General features: G+C 49.5%; 3 protein-coding genes and 2 long non-coding RNA genes across 10 annotated transcripts in view; 2 read left to right on the top strand and 3 right to left on the bottom strand.

Annotated features, from left to right (window-relative positions):
• Window positions 1-1,732: 1,732 nt before the first annotated feature.
• On the bottom strand, window positions 1,733-4,567 carry Hoxa1 (homeobox A1). Of its 2 annotated transcripts, XM_048440353.2 has the most exons (3): window positions 4,030-4,567; window positions 3,732-3,826; window positions 3,079-3,217 (listed from the first exon to the last, which is right to left on the bottom strand). In XM_048440353.2, the coding sequence occupies exons 1-2, from the start codon at window positions 4,387-4,389 to the stop codon at window positions 3,767-3,769; spliced, it is 420 nt and encodes a 139-aa protein (XP_048296310.1). In that variant the 5' UTR covers window positions 4,390-4,567; the 3' UTR covers window positions 3,079-3,217; window positions 3,732-3,766. The 2 variants fall into 2 exon arrangements, with proteins under 2 accessions (XP_048296309.1, XP_048296310.1); XM_048440352.3 differs by having other exon boundaries at window positions 1,733-3,217; window positions 3,732-4,567.
• Window positions 4,568-4,570: 3 nt separating this feature from the next.
• On the top strand, window positions 4,571-8,240 carry LOC125404449 (uncharacterized). The gene is made up of 2 exons (XR_007233281.3): window positions 4,571-4,856; window positions 8,107-8,240. It is a non-coding gene; the product is annotated as an uncharacterized LOC125404449 (long non-coding RNA).
• Window positions 8,241-8,658: 418 nt separating this feature from the next.
• On the bottom strand, window positions 8,659-12,149 carry Hoxa2 (homeobox A2). Its single transcript, XM_048440354.3, has 2 exons — window positions 10,425-12,149; window positions 8,659-9,779 (listed from the first exon to the last, which is right to left on the bottom strand). The coding sequence occupies exons 1-2, from the start codon at window positions 10,798-10,800 to the stop codon at window positions 9,040-9,042; spliced, it is 1,116 nt and encodes a 371-aa protein (XP_048296311.1). The 5' UTR covers window positions 10,801-12,149; the 3' UTR covers window positions 8,659-9,039.
• A 546-nt stretch (window positions 12,150-12,695) lies between these two features.
• On the top strand, window positions 12,696-15,264 carry LOC146894375 (uncharacterized). The gene is made up of 2 exons (XR_015002435.2): window positions 12,696-13,746; window positions 14,563-15,264. It is a non-coding gene; the product is annotated as an uncharacterized LOC146894375 (long non-coding RNA).
• Window positions 15,238-21,713, bottom strand: part of Hoxa3 (homeobox A3) — a 44,079-nt gene continuing 37,603 nt past the window's right edge. For all 5 annotated transcript variants that reach the window (XM_085691063.2, XM_048440355.2, XM_087907478.1 and 2 more), the window contains 2 exons: window positions 18,317-18,965; window positions 15,238-16,929 (listed from right to left, as the gene is read on the bottom strand). In XM_085691063.2, the coding sequence (XP_085547189.1) occupies window positions 16,124-16,929; window positions 18,317-18,845 (1,335 nt within the window). In that variant the 5' untranslated portion in view covers window positions 18,846-18,965 and the 3' untranslated portion in view covers window positions 15,238-16,123. The remainder of the gene's footprint in view (window positions 16,930-18,316; window positions 18,966-21,713) is intronic.

The raw sequence follows: 21,713 nt of genomic DNA, 5'->3' as shown, positions 1-21,713 counted from the left end.
GCATTAGCTGTGCCCCTCAGAGACCAGAATAGGAAAAAAAAAATAAAAAGTGAGAGAGAGAGAGAGACCTTGAAATAGAATGTGTTAAGCGCCTTTGATTTAATCGATTGGGACAGCTAAAAAGATACAAAGGTTTTCCTTGTTGAAAGGTATATTAATGTCTCCTAAATGCATTGCTTGTTAGCTGATTTATTCTACAACCTAGGAAAGGCTAGGGATGTTTAACCATAATTTATCGTTCTTTTCCTCTCAGCTACATTAAAACAAGCACCTTGAAGATAGGAATCTCTAGGGTTCCAGCAGGTCGGACCCTGCTTTCAGATATTGAAATCGGGACTGTGGTATGCAAATGACACTTTAACACATTAAAGTATTTGAAAAACCAGCCATCTGTTTTGCTTTGTGGCCTTACACTAATAAACAAAAGATACAGTATAGCCAGGCGGGAATGAAAGAAAAGGGTGGTGTCTTTGAAGTGCTCCCATCCACTTGAATCCTTTCAGACAACCTCAGAACCCAGCGGCTGAGGGAGGGTGCCCAGAGCCCTTGATATGCAGGCAACAACTGCTCCCACAAAGCCCACCTCACTTGACAGGGATGTGCAGGAAATCTCACAAGTGTTCTAGAAGACCTGCAAATTCCAAAGTTGTGTCAGGTTTTCTCCCAGCCCATCTTTTCAAAACACCCTCTGTGATGCTGTAGATTTTCTGCTCTGCTCTTCCGGCCCAAAGCCTCCAAACATGTGTGGAAACTGAGGATGGGGATGTTGTGTCATTGGTCCAACACTTGCCTAGAATATACAAGGCTCTAAGTTCCATCCCCAGCACCACCAGGAAAAGTTTAAAATTGTTACTTACACCCTGAAATACATTTAAAAAAAATAAAAGAAAATTGGCAAGAGGTCTAGAAGAGCCATGTGAAACGCCATTTTTTGTTGACTCCCTCTGAGATCTGAAACAACTCGAATATACAAAGATGTGAGTTGGTTTCCACGAGAGCTCACTTGGAAGAGTCTGAGTCTAGAGATAAGAGTATTAACTTTTTCCCAACTTGTGTGGCACGGAATTAGAAATGCACACCCTCTACAGCCATGGTGGTGAGGACATGAAAGTTGAATCTGAAGGGATAAGATTGTGCAGAGACGTGAGGAAGTGGTGGAAGGATGGGTGTTGATAGAAAGAATCGGGAAGGGAGGCAAGGCTCTATTGAAAACAGATCGTACTTGACTTAAAAGACAGAATATATTGACACTCTGTCTGGCGATCCTAAAAAGGAAGAGGGGATCCTTACCACAGCTTTCTACTGAAACTGACTAAATGGGAATCTCTTTACTCTTGGTTCCCTAAGGCTGGCTGAAGAGAGCGCTCAGCTTTGGAAGGGGCTCTGTTTATATATGTGTCAGCATTCAGTTGGAGGTGAAAAGGTTAGCACTTGACCCAGGAAGTAGCCATGTTTGTTTCAAAAATAGATCTCCTTCACAAATTTCTTCACTAACTTTTTCCATTTTGAACTTTGATTATAATAAAGTAGCCGTTGCTATTGTAGAAGGATTGGTGCATTAACTGGACATAGTTGGATGAAAATGTGCTTATAGGGAGAGCTGCAAGCTACGATGGAAGACTCACTTCTTTGAGAATAGACACCACCCTTCTGTCCTTCCTCATATGTCCTTCCCCTTACTCTGTAGTAAACCATGAACTGTAGCCTGGCCAAATACACAGATGCTTAAGCATACCCGAAACTTGAATATTTTTATTACAGACATCTTAAGACCCGTAAACTCTGCTCTGGATTGCATTTCTCCAGGATCTCAGAGCTGTTCATGATTGTACAGGAAATGGGGACTATCATAGGCTCACAAAAGGTAACTGATAGAACTCAGTGTGGTACTTCAGGGACATCAAAACATTGTGCGACATGCAGAAGACTATTCACGAATCACACAAAATATACATTCATTGTGCCATCTGTCACATTAGCAGTCAGCTGAAATCACACTGGATCCAGCCAAGATAACTGTGGCAAGAAAGGGGGGTTGAAAGAATACCTTTAGGTTACAAATAACCCAGCATACTTTTTAAATGGAGGGTGGCCAGAGAAGCAAGAAGAAATGGGTAGTTTGGGAAGGCGTGGCACATCAAAGGTTCTGAACTTTGGGCTTCTCGGACCTTCTTGACTCTGAAAGAACAAATTGAGGCTACCTTCTGAGGCATCTGGTTCTGTTTGAATGAGAGGGTTTTTTTTTTCCTTTTTCCATCCACAATCACACATAAACTACCAGTTTTGAGTTTGCCCATGTGACGTACATGTTTCTAGAAAATCTGTATAAAGATAAATCTCTCAAGAGAAAGCATTTAGAACCAGCAAACTCACACGCATGAAATCGACTAAGTTAAGGGGTGAATTAATTGTGTAAACACACTCCGTGCATCTCTTCTGCATGAGCCTTCGAATACTCTCTTCTCTGCTTGTCCTACTTAACAGCCAGGGAGAGAAGAGCAGTTTACAGATAAAAGGTGAGCCGACTGCCTCCTGCAAACGTCTGCTGGCAAAAGGAACTGTCCACCAAAGGACAACTGAAAGGAACCATAGGTTGTGTGAAAAATCTCACAGCAGTGAGGAAGGAATGTTGGGGCCCACCGGAAACTGATGTGGGCACCCGATGTGAATTAAGGAGTTAACATCCAACCAAGTCAACAGAATTATCTGGAACTACATTATCTTGGCCAGGAGCTCCCTGGATAGGACCAGAAAGGAAGAGAGAGACAGTAAAGAAAGTAAGATAAGCTAAGAATGTGCTTTGGGTAAGAAATCCCAGCCTAGAGAGAAGCCTGGATTGCGGAGGTGGGGCAGAAGTGGCCTCAGTGGGAGGTAGTCAGGGTGTCTGAGGTAGATGATGCCGGAGAAGGGACGCAGGGCGAGGAACTGGATTTCTCAGAAGATTCTTCAGCTTTCTCATCGCTGCCAGGAGGAGTGGCCGGAGAGATGGGCAAGAGCCCCTCCTTCTCACGCTTCTTCTGCTTCATGCGGCGATTCTGGAACCAAATCTTCACCTGGGTCTCATTGAGCTGCAGGGATGCGGCTATCTCCACCCTGCGCGCTCGCGTCAGGTACTTGTTAAAGTGGAACTCCTTCTCCAGCTCCGTGAGCTGCTTGGTGGTGAAGTTGGTGCGCACTGAGTTGGGCTGACCCACATAGCCATACTCTCCAACTTTCCCTAGGGAAAAAGAGACAGAGAAGAAAAGGTAAAAATTCTTAAACCGTAGTCCGATTGTCCCATGTTTGGAGCAGTATTCGGTTAACTGCTCAGCACAAATCCGGGTGGGAAGCGCCAGTGACGAATGCTGTCTATGTAAAGTGTTAACCTGATGCCAACCATTAGCGTGGTCAGGCTCGTGATTAATGGAACCTGTAGATATTAACAGAACTCCTCCACCACTGACACCTCCCACCCCAACACACACACACACACGCGCGCGCACACACACACACACACACACACACACACACATTTCCTACGTCGAGACCACTTAAACCAGCCGCCCCCCCCCCAAAAAAAGCCAGGCCCAGAAACTCCTTTGCCCCAACACACTTGAGCACCCTATACCACACACTACAACTCCAGCCAACACTAGGCAGAAGCAAGAAGCCAGCTTTTAAAAACATTAACTTTCCTAGGAAACTAAGCGCAGCTGGCCCTTTTCAAAACCAAGCAAACCGGCAGGACTCACCTGTTTTGGGAGGATTTCTTTTAACTTTCATCCAGTCAAAGGTCTGCGCTGGAGAAGGCGTCTCTGAAGCAGGGGAGCGACAGGCTTCTTGGTGGCTGGCGTGGAGAGGGGATAAGGAGTTATTATACGAGGCCAGGGCCAGGTTCTGGTGCTCTTGTCCATAAGAGTGGTGAATGTATTGAGGCGAGCCCACTGTGCCCCCAGCATAACCCTGGTGGTGGTGATGATGCTGGACCATGGGAGATGAGAGATTTCCAGAGTAAACAGCGGGAGCGCACGGGGGGTACCCACCACTTACGTCTGCTTCCTGATTTAATCCATACGGGCCGTAAGGCGCACTGAAGTTCTGCGCGCCATAGCTTGGACCACAACTCGAGTGGGAGTAGGAAACCCCCAGGTTCCCAGAAGTCTGGTAAGTAGCCGGCTGGGGGTGGTGATGGTGGTGGTGGTGGTGGTGGTGGTGGTGGGGCGAGCTGATCTGCACACCCCTGCTCACTAGGAAGCGGTCGTCGCCGCCGCAGCTGTTGGCACTGACCGCGCAGGATTGGAAAGTTGTAATCCCATGGTCAGAGGGGTAGGTTCGCGCAGAGCAGGTCCCGGAGTCGCCACTGCCAAGGATGGGGTATTCCAGGAAGGAGCTCATTCTTGCATTGTCCATCTGTCACTGAGTGACTGGGTCCTGCGAAGCCCTGGGTGACCGTGCCAACTTTCTCACTTCCTCCATGGGACCAGAGAAGAAAAATGATATGAATGTACAGTGCGCAAGAGGCGGGGCGGGAAGGCGGAGGGCTCAAGGGGAAGGACACGTGACTTTGTCAGCCAATGACTGAGCTGCCTGCGAAAGTTTACCGGCTGCGGCGGTGATGGATCACCGTTTCAGTGGCATTTAAATCCCCGGCGCTCCTCAGTCTAGGTGACGCGCGGTCGCCCCCCCAGGCAGCCCGGGCCGCGGCGGTTGCTGCGGCCGCTGCCAGAGCTGACTTGGAGCACGGGGGGCAAAGGGAGTAGAGATTGCCTTCTGCGCGTACCCGACTCTGCTCGCCTCCGCCTCCAGGATGTGGGGGATGGGAGGCGACCCTCCACGGCCCTCTCCCCACCCAGCCCAGAAACCTGAACTGGCAAGAGGTGAGAGGGGATGAGGCCTCCCGGCTCTCTGGAGGCGGGCATCGGTAAACAAGAGTTTTCTGCATGGTCGCAAGGACCCTGGCAGAGCCGGGAGCAAGCGGGGTGGGAAGGGTAGGAATCCAGCCGACGTCAGGCCGGCGGCTTGGTACGGCCGCCACCACCCAGCCCCAGCAGAGACTTGAGCCCGGAACCGCGGCGCCTAGGGCAAGGCTGCGTCACTGGCTCGCCAGCCACGGAATGTAGGGGGACGTGTGCAGAGGATTGTCTGGGAGGAACTAGGGTGGGCGTGCAGGGGACCAGAGAAAGAAAAGAAACTATGGTCCTCATCGTGAGGATTTCAGAGCCCTCTTCCCTGACTCCTACGGGCCAATAGCGTGGCAACGGGAGCTTCTGTAATTCGACCCCAGAGGGCGGGAGGGGGCGGGGGAAGCCCTAGGAACCTAGGTCTCTGGGAAAGGCCGGGTGCCTGCTCTTTTCTCTGCCCTCCCACTTCCCTCGGTCTCTTCTCCTTTCTCCTCCCCAGTCAGCTTTGCTCCTGGTAACCCTGCAGGATCCGGAGCAACTCTGCTGCGGGAGTTTGAGGGTAGAAGGCAAAGGAAAGAGATGAGGCTAGCAGACGTGGCCGGCACGAGGGCCTGAGTTGCAGGCCATCTGTCCGCTCTTAGAGACCCAGGAGCGGACCGTAGGCCTCAGAGGACTGGATCCCAGCTCCCACAAAGTCTGCTGACCTCCCCTCGACACATTTCTCTCTTTCAGGAGGGGCATGATGTTAGGAGTGGGAGAGCCTGGTCTTTCCACTGCCTCCTATTGCGTGACTGAAGTGCGGGGCCGGGGGCGGGGTGGGGGGGAAAGATGGTGAGGACTGGCAGGTGGGAGGGGCAGTGGACAGATGGCTGAGTGGATGGGACACTTTCCAACGGACTGTGTAGTTGTTTGTGTGAACCTTCAGGTCACTCCCCGGAGAGGCACGTGCAAATGTGAGCATCATCCCAGGACAGGGGTCCTGTTTTCCATCAACCTCATTCTACAATGATGCTGATGGTGTCAGTAATTGCTGTTTACTATTAGGTTTAATATCAGCCCTAGGCTTGGGGAGAGAAAAGGCCAGAGACGAGAATGGACACATTCTTAAGTAAGAGAAAGTCAGTGGTCACCTAAGAAGCCTTGCACAGTTCTGCACGGGTTTTACTCTGACCATGCTTCTAGCCTTGCATTCAGACATGAAATTAACAGTGCAATTTATGTGTGAGTTTGAGGGTTCCCTTCTCTAAAGAAAAAGAAAGTTTTGCTAAGAGGAGGCGTTTTTTAAAATGGGAAATCACACTTCAGACTTCTGTGCTTTGTTCTTCACACATAGAAGTCGCCTTCCCCACCCATCCACCTCCAAACCTGGCCATCCCCAGGGAAACCTTAGTAGACCTTTGTCCTCAGTCTCCCTCAGTAGCAACCAAACATTTCCCCCAACCACATATTTGGGAAGTGGTATTTCTCCGTGACCTTTGTCTCAACCCCAAAGTTGGTTAGGGGGAAGCAAAGACTGAAAAGTTTCCCCTGCCCTTAGCTTCAGTTCCTGAGGAATCAAACCAGAGGAAAGCAAGGCAGCCCTCTCAGAGGAGGTTCTCTTAAGAAGGTAATCCTCCAGCTGTGAGGAAAGAAGGGACTCCCGTGTGTCAGGAACAGGAAGTGAGAGGCTCAGCGCCGTGAGTGCCTATGAGCTGCTCTCCCAGCAGAAGGCGGACCATTCCTTCTTCCCCTTGCCTCATTCCTAGCGGTCGGTGGGCCTCCTCACTCTGGGTTTGCATTAATCTTCTAGCTCCTGGAGGCTGGCCTCAAAGTTGCTCCAGGCCTCCGCTGGCCTCCTTATGCTAGTTCTGGCTCCCTACAACCCCTTCCCTCCACCTCGGTTCTCCTGGGCATCCTAGGTAGGGTATTTTCCTCGAGATCACAAACACGCGCTGGAACCCGGCCCACAGACACCGGGGCTTCCACAGACTTTGCCCTTTTAACAGCGGGCTCGGCCTCTGGCGGCTGTGAGCCCATGCTTTCCCAAGGAGGCTCTCCAAGACAACGTCCCCCAGCCTGGATTGGGTAGGTTTCTGCAGCCCGGATTCTTTCCCAGCCCCCACCCGGGAGGATTCGGAAAGGCCACTGAGCAGGGTAAGAGACCTCTGGTCTTTTGAGCAAGGAAGCCAGCGACCCACGCAGGAATCGAGCTAAAGTCTCTTTAAATAGCCCCTAGGAGAGTGGGTGAAAGGCGAGCTTGGGCCATGAGAGAAGTAATCCTCTGCAAGCGGCTTGCTTGGCTCCAAGTCCTTCTTTCAGTACTCTTTCACTGGAAAGAGAATGAACAAGGAGGAGACAGACCGAGGCCCGGAGCTGTTCTTGGCATCCGCGGCTCAGCCAAGCTGTTGTTTTAAAAGAGCAATAAAAATGAATTATGACTAAACGCCTTCTAACTTAATGCTTTCGGACGGGGATCCCCGGCAAATACGTAAGAGGATTTTTATTTGTGCATGTGTTCCTGCAATTGATCTCTTTGATGACATTCTCATTCATAGAAAGCGTTTGATTTATGAGCTTAGGACGAATCTCATCCAGGAGCTGCATAGCCTGCCACAGCCGGGACGCCCTGCTCTGCTCTGTCGGAGCCAAGGGCTTGAACCTACACAGTTCCCACACACCAAGATGGCTGAGGAACTGGGGGAGTAGAGGGTGGAGGGAAGGGTAGGCAGTGGACCCCCAGGAATGATGGAGGCTTCATTGTAACTCCCAAGCCTTTGCAGTTAAGAGCTGGGTTCTGAAACATCAATCAGCTTGCCCCACGCACATGTTGCTGCTGTTTCCCACGGTAAGTCATCAGAACAGCGCCCAGAAAATAAAAAATAGATAAATAAAAGTAGGGGGCAGACAAAATAAGAGGGGGAAAAAATCAGAACACCCCAATAACACACCCTAGATCACATTTTATTGATATTTCATTTAAAGTGCTCCTTCTCTGGCTAAGAAACTGGGTTAATTAATATTCTAAGGTGCAGAAACTCTCTGTTTTAAAATATCAATTTGCTAACTTGACTTCAAACCTTAAATGATTTATTATTAGCAAAGTAAACAGATCTAAGAATTAAATATTGGTGTGTGTGTGTGATGTGGGGGCAAGAATCCTGGGACAACTGGAAAGAACCCTGCCTGGCATGCAGTTTCCAGCTAGTAACCATTGTTTTATTTTATTTTGTTTTCCTCTGTCTTTTAGGTCTGTTTTGCCTGAACCCATCAACAGCTGGGAGATTAATCAACCACACTGAAAATGGGGAGAGGAAAGGGAGGAGTTGGAATGTAGATGTTTGAAACAAATGTGTGTAAATAAATGAATTTTTGATAACTTGATTATTGCCCTACAGCCTGGTAGCTTGTTCAAGGAACTCCACTTTACTCATCCTTAGATCTGGGAGTTTCTGGAGGCACTTTCTTTCTCCGCTTTCAGAAGCTTGGGCTGGGGCCAGTTCAGGCAGCCCAGTCCTACTTCTATTACTAATTTTCTGTGGCTTGAGTCTCAACACTGAAAACCAAATCCATTCCCTTAGGGGAGGGGAGCCAAAAAAACACTTGCCAGAAGCCCTGGCCACTTTCTGGCTTTCTTCTTTGTTACTGTCTATTGCAGACTTTGAACATGCCACCCTAATAAAAATATATTAAAATTGAAAAAGGTAAACGGACCAGACTTTTATTTACTATATTAGATTAAAAGAAGTATAATGGAATCAGTATAAACCTCGAGAAAGAGGGAAAGAAAAAATAAGGAAGCTACTTATAGCAAAGGAGAATTTATTCTACCAAAAATACGCATGACAATGCATCCGAATGTGATACAAAAATAAAAAGAAAGTGACAAGACAGTTTATGGTCACTTTCTTGCAGGCCTCATGTTTTGTTCTCAGGAAAATCACATAGAAGCTTGTTGGGTTCGGTGTAAAACAACTAAAACTCCAACATAATTTGTAAGAGATGGCTTTAAAACTGAGTCAGGGGAGAACATTAAACAGAAAATCCTCAACATTTAAGAAAGTAGGGTGGGGAGATCAAGAAGAAAATAAAACAAAAATAAACTCCCGGAATAATAAAAGAAGGCAAAACCACCTGGTCAAAGGGGTTTTGTGTTGGGACGCTTTGTTTTGCTTTAATGTTCTTAGTAATTCAGATGCTGTAGGTCGATTGTGGTGAGTGTGTCTGTAAAAAAGTCAAAGCTGTCAGCTGAAATATCTACGGGACTGTCCAGGGAGCCTGGTAAGCTGGGCGACAGTGCATCTGAAAGCTGCAGGCAGGAATCTGTAGAGAAGACATTAAAGTCCTGCAAAGAGGGGACCTCGAGGGCCTCGGGACTGTCATTGTTCAGGCCAGCTCCACAGTTCTGGCCCATTGTTGACAAGCAGTTAGGAACAGTGGGTGACTGGTGCTGAAAATGTTTCAAATTTTTCTCATTGCTGGTTAAAGGCGAAACTGGGAAAGTTTGGGAGTCGCCATTGTGTCCATTGGGAGCCTGCTGTTGAGAGAGCGCGTTTTGCTGAAAAGTGTAACCTTCCCTTTCCAGAAGGGCCCCGGAGACACTCAGGGCTTGTTCGAAGAGTGACTTCTCTTCCTCGTCCTCCTCCACTTTCTCTGAGTCCTCCAGGCTTTTAAATTTCCCTTCGCTGTTTTGGTTCTCCTTGCACTGAGTCTGCCTCTTGTGCTTCATCCTCCGGTTCTGAAACCACACTTTCACTTGTCTCTCAGTCAAATCCAGCAGCGCGGCGATTTCCACCCTCCGGGGTCTGCAAAGGTACTTGTTGAAATGAAATTCCTTTTCCAGCTCCAAAAGCTGAGTGTTGGTGTACGCAGTTCTCAGGCGCCTGGATCCCCCGCCGCTGCCATCAGCTATTTCCAGGGATTCTGCGGAAAAGGAAACCAACGAGAGACACACGTACAGTTGAAGGTGGAGGGGTCTGAGCAGGGTTATTCCACTGGAGAATAAATACAGCAGGAAAGAGCAACTGCAACAAGATGGCCGCCCCTGGATGCGGTGCAGCTATTGTGCTGCCTTTCCTGGGAGCCCAGCCCGGAGAAGCCCAATCTCTTCCACTTCCAGCAAATCCTGACTGTGGCTCCCCCCAACCTCTCCATCCGGGAGCAAACTTTATATTAGCTACAACACAATTTATAATTAATGCATCAGCTGCTTAGCTGAGCAAGAGCGGTCTATCACTCTTCATTACTGTCAAAAAGCCAAACTCTAGGACAACTAGACAAGAGGAGGTCAGTTCCAACTCAAATAAATCATCCTACATTACACAAGTTAGAGAAAGTCCCCCCCCTCCTCAAAATATATATATATCTTATTGTGGAGCTCAGAATCTATTTTCTCCTCCATCAAAACCACTCCTGAGCCCACAGGGGCAGGGTACTCGCCACCAGGCACCTCTCTCTCTCTCTCCCTCTTCCCTAGAAGCCCATGGTCCCCTCCCCCATAACCGCTCTCAGGGAAGCCCGCTGGGGGACTAGGGTCCCCGGGACGTTGGGCCGACTCTCGGGACTGACCTTTGTGGCCGAGGCAGGCAGGGCCCGTGGAGGCGGCAGTGGCGGGCGGCAGCGCGGTTTTCTTGGCCGCCTTCTTCTCCTTCATCCAGGGGTACTCTGGCGGCTGCAGGGCGCCGGCGGGCACCGGACTGCCGCGACTGCCCGCGGGGCTCGATTTGGGGCGGCCGCCAGCGCCGTGGCGAGGGTGACTGCCCGGGTTCAGGCTGGGAATGGTCTGCTCAAAAGGAGGAGGAATCAGTGTCGAGTGTGAAAGCGTCGAGGTCTTGATTGATGAACTTTGAAATGTATCAGCGACAGGGGGAAAAGATGTCAGGCACTCAGCGAGCGACGGCTGGCTATTGATAAAACCAATCTCTCGCTCAAATTCGTAATTCATGGCCTTCTCCTTGGAGCCCCCTCGGAGAAAAAGTTCCCTCTTTTGGAGGGGCTTTGGGGGGGCAAGGCCCAAGAAAAAGGCGAGCGCAGACGAAAAAAAAAATCTATCATAGAAGATCGCTGCTGGGGTGTTTTTTTTCTAATTCACTGATTACAGCCGTATGGGGACCGCGCTACTATTAAACTATTGAATTCATGGAGACAAGGTTGAAATTGGACCGAATTGGCTGTCACATGATTGCTTCTGCCCAATGACAATTTGGGCTTTAATCAAAAGAAGCCACTGTCTGTTTGATTGATCCAAAAAAGTCAGAAAGGAACGCCTCATTGGGGGCCATCGAGGCTTTATTTACACTTTTTTCAGGGCAAAAATACATATATGTGGGTGTGGATGGGAATGCCCCGGAGTCCGTGGGGGCGAGAGTGCCTGTTCGCCTCCTGATCTGCAAGATCTAGTGTGCTCCCTGGAGTGTGTGTGAGTGTGTGCGTGTGAGCCCTGCTGCCGGTCCCGCCAGCGGCTGCCCTCTGCCTCCCCCGCACACTCCGTGCATTGTTTGGGACTGTCGGAAAGACGCCTCGCACCTCACAAATCATTTAAGCACCTCAGCCTGACGCCTGCAGTCATTAACAAAGTAATCCATTAATCTTCAAAGTTTTGACACCCGAGGGCCTTGCATCCCAGCCACATAAGTTCTGCTAAGGCAAGAGAAAAGAGCAGAGGGAGAGGGAGAGAGAGAGAGAGAGAGAGAGAGAGAGAGAGAGGAATAAGGAGGAGGAGAGAGAAGATGAGAAGATATTGGGGGTTCCCCCTTTTTTTCCTCCTCCTCTTCTTTCCCTAAAATCAGTTTCTGGATCTCAGAACCGATTCATATATTCTCTCTCTCTCTCTCTCTCTCTCTCTCTCTCTCTCTCTCTCTCTCTCTCCTCTTTCTCTCTCCCTCTTTCTTCCCTCTCTTTCCTAGCCTTTCCTTCCTCTTTTCCACTTCTTCCTCTCTCCTTCGTCCATCCCACTCTACCCTGTCTGCCTTACAGCCCTCGCAGCCCTCGCCTCCTCTCAATGTCCAGCCTGGGATCTGCGCCCCCGGCCCATTGTTAGCTGGCTTTTCCACGGCAGCTTTGCATCTGGCTCCTGCGGGCAGCGGAAAAAGAGAGGCGGCTCTCGAAGCTTGCCGATCTTCCTACGCCATCAACTTCTCAGGAGTGGCTGGAGAAAGATAGATGCATGTGCCAAGAGAGACAGCAGCCCCAGGTCCTTGTGTCCAAATCCCCGTAGCCTGGGAGGCGGCCAACCAAAGAAATGCCGCCCCGAGCAGGCTCGTGCGGCTCCTGGCACTCTGGGTTTCATACCCTTAGGGCGGTGAGTATTTCGGATTTCCAGGAAGACTGCTGGAACTTATCAGCAGGGAGAGAGAGGACTCTTGTTCCTTGCTCCCTTTTCCCTCTTACTCTTCTTCGAGTACTTGTCGCTCTGGTTGGGGACTGGTTGGTTCAGAAGCAGCAAGCGTTTCTTGGCAGCCTGAATTGCCTCCCACACCTTCCTGTTCTTGGGCACCAGGGAGATTTGCACCCTGGTTCTGTTGTGGGAAACAGCACTGCGGAGGAGAGGGCGACTCAAGGAGGAGTTACATCGCCTCAACTTCTCCTTCATTCTCTTTCCTCCAGTTCTGAGACAGGACTTCAGAGTGAGTGCTGGACAGTGCTGAAGGATTCAAAAGATAACACCTTTAGAAACCAAGCAAGAACTTAAAAGAAAAAAATCACAAAAACTAGAAAAGAGAGAGGAGAGAGAGAGAGAGAGAGAGAGAGAGAGAGAGAGAGAGAGAGAGAGAGAGATTTGATGAAGGTATCTTCTCTCCCACAAACCCTAAGGATGGGAGGCGATTTGGGTTTTTTTTTTTTTTCCTTCTTTTTTTCTTCCTTTGAAATGGACCAAGTGATCAGAGTGCCCCAGGCCGGCAGGCATCAGTGGCAGGAAAATAAATCATTCTGATGGCCAAGGAGAGAGAGGTTGGTGGGGGAGAAAATTCTAAGCAGAAAATGAGAAAGGCCGACCAAGGAATAAGGGGAGAACTCCATCTCTGAGGCCAGCATCTAAGGGGTTTGGGTTGGAAATGAGCTATAAAGTGGTCTCCAACCTTGACCAACTCAGAGCATTGCCTTGCAGATAGAGATGCTAGTTTGGAAAATGTAAGGTTTTCCAGTTTTCTTGCTTTTATTCCAAACAAAGGTCTGAAGGAAGTCTGGGTGTGATCAATCTTGCTCACCCAAAGCCTTGACAGCTTCTGGCCCTTAAGAACACATTTCAGCTTCAAGCTTTTTCCAAGCTCAATGTGGCCGAGCAAAGAGGAGAGCAGGAAACGCAAGTAAACAAGGAGATTTTGTCTTTTTAAAGATTGGTTTGGGGTAGGAGAGAGGATTCTAAGGTGCTTTGCAGATTGGGGGGGGTGGCTTTGGACATTTGCTTTTACCAGAAAAGTGTGGAGGGACAGGGAAGGAAAGTTAGATGGCCTGACTGCCCATACCACTGGGCTTTGTCAGGCTGCGTGGGTGAGAGCATTTTGCTTCTCTCAGCTGCCTTAATTCAAAAGCCATCTGGAAGAACACCCTTTTCCGAGACAGTCCAATGTTCAGATCTTCCCCCAATCCATTACTTTAACTCTGGATATATTTTAATAAAGATTTCTTTCTAATATCCAGGAAGCTGAGGGCTAGATGTATATTTTTTCTTTGAAAGCCAAAATGAATGCCTGGACTGGCAAGATATGGGAAACAGTATTAGAATTTCCTTGTACAATCTCTGCCCTGAGGGAAGAAGAGGACCCCCCAAACCATTCTTGCCTTAAAGGAAAGATTTTAGGAGTTGGGTTCAAGTGCTGACATCTCAAAGATTTTCAGGTGGAGACCCCACATACGCCTCTTCCCCTTGATGCTGGCCTTATTTTCCCAGGTAATTTTCTGCATGTTTCTGAAAGGTTTACATAAAAAGACTACTGTATCTGCCCGGCAGCAACAGCCAAAAGGCCCTCACCAAGACTGGTTTTCCAGCCTCTGCATTTCTGATGTCTGCACGTTATTTCGGTAATGAGGTTGGGGTAAGGGGACCAAGTCTACTTCCCAACAGGCCAAAATCTTTGAAAAGAAAATGTGAATCAAGAGCTGGAGGTTGGATGTGGGGGAAGCTCCTGCGGCGGAGACTGTAGCTTTCTGTAGCGGCCAGGTTTTGTATCCTCCGAGATTTTTCTTTTTCCTAAAATGTGAAAAGAGTCCCTAGAAGCTGCTCTCTGAGGTTCCGCAGAAATGACTCCAGTGTCTTCTAAGGATTTTCTTGGGGTGCTGGGGTAGTGGGTGGGTAGAGGCCATGATGTTAGATATTTGAGGTTGCAAACAAAATGGCGACATTTCCCACTTCTGTCCCTGAAAGATACAATCCAGGGAGGATGGGGGCTCAGATCCTCCCAGTTCTCAGGCACAGGCCTTTCGCCTTCAGCTTTGATAATGGGGTGCAGCTCTGAGGCTTGCATTTTCTGAATTTGGTTCTTGAATTGGTAATTCTTTACCTTGAAGATGGAAATAGTTTCCTTTTCCTGTGTCTGCCTTTGACTCTGCCAGCCAGTCAGCCTGCATCCTATCTTGAATCCAAACGTGAAAATGTAATTTTAAGCTTGTGTAGCAGCAAATGAAAGAAGCACTTGTACAATTGCATTTTTATTAGAAAGATACCAATCTCCTTTCTCTCTCCTCCTCCCCCTGGGGTCATAAAAAGAGAGAAAATAAATCCACAGAATGGCAAATGTTGAATTCCGGGAGGAAGTTGATGCTGAGATTCACGGAAGGGATTCCTTCCAGTCCAAGGAAGGCCTAGAGACTCGCTGGAGCTCAGTTCTTTTGCTGGAGACCCGAGGGAGCACTGGTCTCTTTGGAGCTGAATTTAGGAGAGAATTTTTCCTCTCTCTTCCTTCTCCAGAAGCGATAATGAACCACAAAGCATCCTCGATGGAGACCTGGAATAGCTTATGGAAAGAGCTCAAGACCTGTGTGATTCCCAAGGATGAGGCTGGGCTTTCGGTGCGGGGGAGTGGGGAAGAGCTCAGAATTCTCGGGGCGCGACGCCCCGCACCTGTGCGCCCCCCGCCGCGCCTCCGGCCGGCTTCCTTTGTTTCTTCCACGCTGCCCGGCACTTCGCAGTCAGGCGCCCTTCGCCTGCTTGGGCGGCAGCTGGGAACCAGGCAACCCAGCAGACCCGGAGCAATGCATTTCCCGAGCTGAGGCAGCCTCCAGAAACCACGACCTCTTTCTCCAGGAACTCGCTTAGCTTCCAGGCGACACACACCGGGCCAGGCCGCACGCTGAAGTTGCGGTGCTGAGGCAGCCGCTGTACTCTGCCTGTACTCGACACCGAGCCCCGTCTTCAGCCAAAGAACCCCCTTTGACACGGATCTTAATCAGAATAAAAACTTTATTTTTTTATTTTGTTTTGTTTCTCAGAATGTGAGCAGCAAGGAATGTAAAACTCTCAAAACAAATCTAGCATTTTTAGCGTTCAGTTCTGCCGGATGTCTCAAACCTAAACCACTGTTTTCAAACGCTGGGTCTTCTCTGTTCTTATTGCATCGCTACGGGTTTTATAAAGGAATTTTATTTCCCTTTCAAATAAATTTTATATGTATGCCAATACACCATTGAACAAAAGGCTCAAGAAACCTTCTGAACAATCAGGGTACAGAATTTCTTTAATATAAATACGAACGGATGGGGATAAATAATATTTAAAACTTAGACTATTCAATGCTTGCAAAAAATATAAATAAATCTGACTGTTCACAAGCATACACACACGGAAAGACGTACACGTAGTCATCTTTGCACAGGGACTCCCTGTTTCAAAGCGCCTTTGATTTCTTTTTCTCGCTCATTACAAGAAGTGCAATTTTAAAAACTAAAACTTAAAAAAAATAAACGTAATTGCTTCCTCTCGGGAGCCATAACGTACAAACAAATTCACATTGAAAACTCAACTAGCAAGTTTGTTCATATACCCTGTTTCTTATCAAAGAGTAGAGAAGGTTAAGGGTGTAGAGCCAGAGGCCGGGTCTGGGCGGTGGGGGATGGAAATGTCACTACTGATACAGCCTTTCCAGCAACCAAGATTGCTACGTCACATAAACCATAAAAACGCATTACCAAAGAAAACAAAATGAGGGAGGGGTGCAGAGAAGAAAAGGGAGAGGCAGGAAGAACAGAAAACAAAACAAAATTTTAAAAAGGAAAAAGAACCAAAGAGGGTGGGGAGGGCAACTCTCCTGGCACGCAGCCCGAGCCCAACATCACAGGTGGGTGAGTTTGGGCGCTTCCTGAATTCTTCCCTGAGAAGGATGGTGGGCAGTAAGGTCCGTGTAGGTGGGGTGCGGCTCCCCAGGCCCCGGCCCATGGTGGTGACCGCTGCCCAGCGGCCCAGTGCCCCCGTAGTCCATGGCAGCCGAGGTGGTGTGGGGGAGGTGGGTTAGGCCAAAGAGTGCTGGCCCGGAGTTGCTCATGGGCTCCACATAGCTGCCCCCTACGAAGACGGGGCTTCCCTGTAAGTGTGGGGTCCCATAGCTGCCGTTACCCTGCAGGCTGTGAGCATGCGGGTCGTAGTCAGGGGTGCCCCCTGCGCCTGACCCCGCCGCTGCATAGCGCTTCTGTGGGGGAGGAGGAGGAGCGCAGTTGGGCAGGGGAGCGGGATAGGAGGCAGGAGGCAACCCGTAGGCGCCTTGGGGGGGCTTGGAGAAGGGAGGAGGTGACTGGGGCTCATAAGGGACACTGTTGACCAGCGAATGCATAGAGTTCAGATAACCTCCTGCACCGGGAGGCACGGGACTGCGACTTGGAGACTGGCCCCCAGACGAGGTCAGCATGCCCTTGCCCTTCTGGTCTTTCTTGTACTTCATTCGGCGGTTCTGGAACCAGATCTTGATCTGGCGCTCAGTGAGGTTCAGCAGGTTGGCCATTTCCACTCGGCGCGGCCGGCAAAGGTAGCGGTTGAAGTGGAACTCCTTCTCCAGCTCAACCAGCTGCGCGCTCGTGTACGCTGTGCGCGCGCGCTTGGACGAAGCTTGCCCAGGCGGGCTCTTGTCACCAGCGCAGCTCTCCCCTGCGGGGGGGGGGGGGCACAGAAAGGAAGAGTGGTGTCAGGAGATGCTGGCTACCCCGCCCAGCTCCCCAGCCCTAGCCTAGCCCCTCCTTTCTTCACCCCACTAAAGGCCCTGTCCTCCACCAGAGAGAAGCAGGACTCTTGGTGTGCAGAAACAGCCCAGTTAGCCTGCCCTTCCTTCCACTAAGGAGCCTAAAGGAGCGAGCAAATCCTGGGCTTCAAGGGGAGGACAGAGCAACAGAGCCTCCTGCTTGCCTTTCTGGCCTGCACTTCCTCTCGAACCTTTTGCTTGTTCAGCTGATAGACTGGCCCACCCGACGGTAAGCTTCCTGTGGGCAGGTGTCACTATCTTCGTTCCTTCAGTCGCTGAAATGTGAGAGACCTAGTGTATGCATGAAGGCCTTTCATCCTCCCAGTGTATCTGAGTAATCAGCCATTAGCTTCAGCTAACCAGTTTTAGAATCTACCATCCCTAAGGTCAAACTGGAAGACCTTCTCTGACCAAAGGAGAGCAGAGCTCACTGAAGCTCTCTAGTCCTGGGAGGGTACTTGAGGAGGACTGGTTATTAGGGCTCTCGATGTCATGAAGCAGGCTGCTCAATTTGGCTCATCACGTTGGTGCCTTCTGTCTTCCTTGGCTCCCCAAATTCCGGGGCTCTGGATGTTCCAGACACTCAGGCTCAGGGGAGAGCAATTGAAACTGGAAGGGGAGGGGCCAAGGTAACCAAAGGACCAGGAAGCCCAGGGCCTAGAGGTTGAGGCTCCTCTACCGGGAGTCCAGTTCCCAAAGCCCCATGTGGTTCCCATTAGGAAGATGAGCTGAATCCCCTCCCCCCCACCCCCCTCCCAGATGCCCGGCTGCCTCCTTCATTGTACTGAGACTGAGCAAGGCCTGCCCAGAGCTAAGGCAGCCACTCCATCTGCTGCAGCAAACACTGGCTCTGCTTATAGACAAAGCATTGATTCTGACTTGGGTGATGATTAGGCCTGCTTTTATTCTGCCACATCTCTGTATGGGAGGATGCCACTGTTTGCTTAGAAAAGAGGAGCTTCTGCCTAGAGAGACAGAAGCCCTCTGGATGGTTCTCCCTAGAGGTCTCGACTCACAACAGTGGAACAAGGAGAGATTCCAACTTCCCCAGGCTCACACTGCTCTAGAGAAGTCTCGGGTTAGGTTTATGTCTGGGGGATCCTTGCCACAGAAACCTTATCAGTCCCCTAAGAAGCAAAGATTCTGGAAACACTTTTCTCCTTGTGTGTGTATGGTGGGGGAATAGAGTGCAGGAGATACATCTCCAGGGCTCCTAGACTGTGCTGGTAATGTCTGGAGGTGGCTTAAGGCTCAGTGCTTGGCCATAGGCCCTGCCTCCAGAAGGCACCCATTTACCTGAGCTGGAGCCGCTGGTTTTCTGCTTAGTGTTCTGTCTCGACTCCTTCATCCAGGGAAAGATTTGTTTGCCCACTGTGGGAGAGTTGATCAGGGGGCTCTTGGCTGTGCTGGCGGGGGTAGGGTTGCTGTTGGCACTTTGAGGGGGTGATACAGAAGAGGGAGGCGGGGGAGCTGCAGGAGTGGGTGCAGGGGGCTGTGGTGGGGGCTGGGGAGGCTGTGGGGCTGGGGGCGCTGCCTGGGGAGGAGGTGGAGGCAAAGGCGGATCACCCAAGCCTGGGGGCTGGCTAGAAGGGCCACTCAAGGTGCGCAGACACGCTTCACTCAGCTCGTGAGCTTTGGGGTGACCCCCAGCACTGACGGGGGACTGGAGGGAGCAGGCGGGTCGGTGGTACTCAACGCCGTCGGTTCCCAAAGCCGCAGGCGGCGCGTATGGCTGCTGACTGGCATTGAAAGCGAACCCATTGGCTGCTTGGTAGGGGTAGCCACCGTAGATCGCCGAGCTGTCGTAGAAGGTCGCTTTTTGCATCGCGATGTTTCACGATCGTGATCGCACACTCTGACAGGGGCTTGACACCCGTAAGGGAGCACATTGGCACACCCCCGCGGTCACGTGACACTCCGCCGCCAATGGCCGCCCCACGCAGACCTGAAGGGAGGAGGGAGAAGTGCAGCGCGGTGAGGGCTCCGCGCAAATCCATCTTACTCTCAATAGCTAAGTGACATGAAAGCCATAAAAGAAAAAGTGGTCAGCAATATTTAGCAGCACGACGTGGCCCCGGGCGCAGGGAGCCGCGCTATAAAAAGCTGCTGGAATTTACTGGCAGCTACAAATATTTGCTTAACTTGCGTCTGGAGTTGGGGGATTTTCCGCGGAGAGAGGAGCAGAACCAGTAAGGGCTGGAAGCTGGGTCTCTGGAGTCGAAGTCCAAAATGAGGAAGGTTTTGGAGGCTAGGCTGGAGTCTTTCTTTTCCAGAAGAAACCGTGGCGTCCCTTTGTAGAGGCTGAGGCTCTCTCGAGACTTTGGGGGAACTCTCAAGAGGGCAACGGGTCGCCATTTTTTTTCTCCAATTCCCACTTTAGGATTTATATTTGTGCCCAAACCCTAACAGAGGCAGACTTTCTTCCTAGCCAGACTTTTCCGGGAGCTCTCAAAGGAGGTTTACACACACACACACACACACACACACACACACACACACACACACAGAGGCAACGACTCTATCAATCCATGATGAACTTCAGAAGCTGAGCCTATTGGGTCGTTAACCTGCTCTAGTTCAGTGAAGAGGACCAACCTCTTCCAAATGAACCCTATGAGGTCAAGAAGTGGGTCGGTGGGAGAGAAAACTTTGGGTGGAACCCTTCTCTCTCTCTCTCTCTCTCTCTCTCTCTCTCTCTCTCTCTCTCTCTCTCTCTCTCTCTCTCTCTCTCTCTCGTAGGGGTGCTGGGAATGACAAACACTAATACCCCACCCATAAGTCACAAACTCAACTCAAACCCTGTAACTGTCTATACCCTTTTTCCTACCCTGTTTTTCAGGCACTTTGAAACAAGTCACCTAGACTCTGTTTTGAAGTTACAGGAGATTCCCAGACTCTCCTGCCTTGGACTTTCTGAGGTGCTGTTATTCTGGGCAACTATCAAATTCTACCTGTTAAAACATGATGGATTAGAGAAAAAAACAACCCACCAGGAACCTGAAAAACCAGCGTTCATCTCCATGACCACAGCTTGAACTCTCCTTCCAACTTAACGATAATAGGTTCTGTCTTAGAAACTGCTATGCAATTTGATGTATGGGGGTCATTTGGCTCCAGAGGAGGCATGGAAGCACAAACCATAAACTCCTGCCAGACTTCCCTGATCTTTGTATACTGTTGTTGATCATATTTGTTATTTGTTTTATTTTCCTCCTCCAGAAATACTAAGTAAAGAGAAACCTAAAAAGCAACTAAAAATCCCACTTAGAAAGTGGTTTGTTAGAAGTGAAATCTGCGGTCTCTTGGTTTTCAACTTTTACAGAGTAAACTTCTAATTCTCAGCAAGAAAAGTTCCTTGTGAGTCTTACATGTGCACACACACACACACACTCAGAACGCTAGTCCCTCTGACCAGCAAGAAAACTGCCAGCAAATCCATGCAGATAATGTTTTATGTTTCAAACCCCTACTGTGACTATTCAATCCCAGAGCTATTTAACTTTTCTAGAAATAGCAGATATTAACCAGAAAAATAATATAACAAGTATCCACCAATGGGTGGTTATAATCTTGTTTTTAATAATAAACTCCCCTAGATTTCATCATTAAACCAACAATCTGATCAACATCTGGAAAACAGGCACAATTAATTTTTCAGAACTCAATAAAGAATCACAGCAGCACTTATCCAGAGTTATTGTGCGTGGCCATGAACCCTGGAGTATTGTTTCCCTTTTGGAAATGTCTAGGAAGCTACAGATAACACTATGGAAAGTAAATAAAGGGCAAAATAAAATTTAAAAGTGAATTACAATTTAATGTCTACTTTCCTCGTTCTTACACTGCAAACAGTTCCTATTATATTTGGCAGTGTTAATGCCTGTCATTATAAATTTTTGAGATACCAAGCTTGATTAAGGTAAAACGTCAGGTTAAGAAAATTACTCTAGACATTTAAACAGTAAGATATTAGATGAAACAAAATTGATTTTGAACGTGCAGTATTTCTAGTGACTTTCTAAGCCCTTAGCACAGGCTATACCAGCCTGCTGCTTGCTTTAGCCTTTTCATCAGACTGTACATTGCCTTCTAAAATAACAACAAGAATCTTTAAAATCAAAGAGCATAAGGCAGCGTCCACAAACTTAAAACATGAATTCAACTTAGAGATCCCATTGTTTGAGGTCCGCAATCACCTTAGAGCCCACACCACCCGCCCCCTCCAGCCCCCAAAGTTTTCAACCTAGTAAAGAAGTTGGAGGTTTGCCAGCCAGGAAACTTTGCTTTGTCCCCCCCCAAGCAAGGGCTGAGGGTGGAGGGAGATTGCTCCACAAAGATCTGGTCCTGGACAATAACCCCCAGGTGCAAGAGCTGAAGCGAGTTGAGGAGGCTGAACTGAGTACAGGAAGCAAACCCCGTTGTCTCCACAGAAGGTATGCCCAAATTCCACCTCCTCCAGACTCTGCTCCCTCTCTTTTCCTTTGCTGCCCTCACCCGAGTTTGAAAGGGGTCGTCGAGGTAGAAGCCAGCGTTCCCAGCCCACTCCTCCCTCTCTCACCAACCCAGAAAAGTTGAGGCTGGGCTAGGAAAGAGGGGAGAGTGGGGGCGGGGATGGGAGCGCGGCCTGAACTGAAGTGTGAGGGTATCAGTCACTGCCGGCGAGGAAGCTCCGGCTTGTGAACTCTTCTTGAAC

Source organism: Myodes glareolus, chromosome 6 (genome assembly GCF_982192425.1).
Source record: "Myodes glareolus chromosome 6, mMyoGla1.1, whole genome shotgun sequence".
Classification (NCBI taxonomy): domain Eukaryota; kingdom Metazoa; phylum Chordata; class Mammalia; order Rodentia; family Cricetidae; genus Myodes; species Myodes glareolus.
The sequence above is the reverse complement of the archived record's forward strand: the minus strand, read 5'-3'. Positions and strand labels throughout refer to the sequence as shown.